The sequence below is a fragment of the Haliaeetus leucocephalus genome, unplaced genomic scaffold (assembly GCF_000737465.1).
Source record: "Haliaeetus leucocephalus isolate CR32 unplaced genomic scaffold, Haliaeetus_leucocephalus-4.0 Scaffold257, whole genome shotgun sequence".
In the NCBI taxonomy this organism is placed as follows: Eukaryota; Metazoa; Chordata; class Aves; order Accipitriformes; family Accipitridae; genus Haliaeetus; species Haliaeetus leucocephalus.
The window spans coordinates 40,732-41,608 of NW_010972693.1; the positions used below are offsets into that span (position 1 = coordinate 40,732).

The following is an 877-nucleotide window of genomic DNA, read 5'->3' on the forward strand; positions in this document are numbered from 1 at the left end:
TGGGAGGCCGATTAGGCTCTCAGCCCGGCTTAGCCCCCACTAATCCCCAAGTTTGCCCAAGGATGAAGCCCTGATCCCCCCCTCAGCCGTTAAGCGGCTTGGGGCTGGGCAGGGTATATCAGAGGGGGAGGGCAGGGGACCACCGTGTCCCCCCACCCCCCCCAGCCCCATCACCATGTCGGGTGACGAAGAGTTTTACCTCTTCAAGAACGGGTCCTCGGTGGGACCTTGGGACGGTCCCCAATATCACATCGCTCCGCCGTGGGCGTTCTACCTGCAGACCGCCTTCATGGGCTTCGTCTTCTTGGTGGGCACCCCCCTCAACGCCATCGTCCTGGTCGTCACCGTCAAGTACAAGAAGCTGAGGCAACCCCTCAACTACATCTTGGTGAACATCTCCTTCAGCGGCTTCATCTCCTGCATCTTCAGCGTCTTCACCGTCTTCGTCTCCAGCTCCCAGGGTTACTTCGTCTTCGGCAAGCACATGTGTTCCTTGGAGGGCTTCGTGGGGGCCACCGGAGGTAGGTGGAGGCGACCACTGGGGTCTGGTGGGGCTGTAGGGTTTGGGGTGACCACCATGACACAGTGGGGCTGTAGGTGGAGGTGACCACCGTGGTCTGGTGGGGCCATGGGGGTTGGTGGGAGGTGGGTTGAGGTCCCGGTGGTGTCCCCCCCCAGGGCTGGTGACGGGGTGGTCCTTGGCCTTCCTGGCTTTCGAGCGCTACATCGTCATCTGCAAACCCTTCGGCAACTTCCGCTTCAGCTCCAAGCACGCCCTGATGGTGGTGGTGGCCACCTGGGTCATCGGCGTCGGTGTCGCCATCCCCCCGTTCTTCGGGTGGAGCAGGTGGGGGGGGGAGGGGGATGGTGGGCAGGG

The 877-nt window shown here is 63.1% G+C and overlaps 1 protein-coding gene across 1 annotated transcript in view; it reads left to right on the forward strand.

The window, feature by feature from the left end:
- Nucleotides 1–156: 156 nt before the first annotated feature.
- The window catches only part of OPN1SW (opsin 1 (cone pigments), short-wave-sensitive), a 2,693-nt gene continuing 1,972 nt past the window's right edge, over nucleotides 157–877 (forward strand). Inside the window, exons 1-2 of the mRNA XM_010568780.1 lie at nucleotides 157–521; nucleotides 679–847. Coding sequence (XP_010567082.1) covers nucleotides 176–521; nucleotides 679–847 — 515 coding nt within the window. The 5' untranslated portion in view covers nucleotides 157–175. The remainder of the gene's footprint in view (nucleotides 522–678; nucleotides 848–877) is intronic.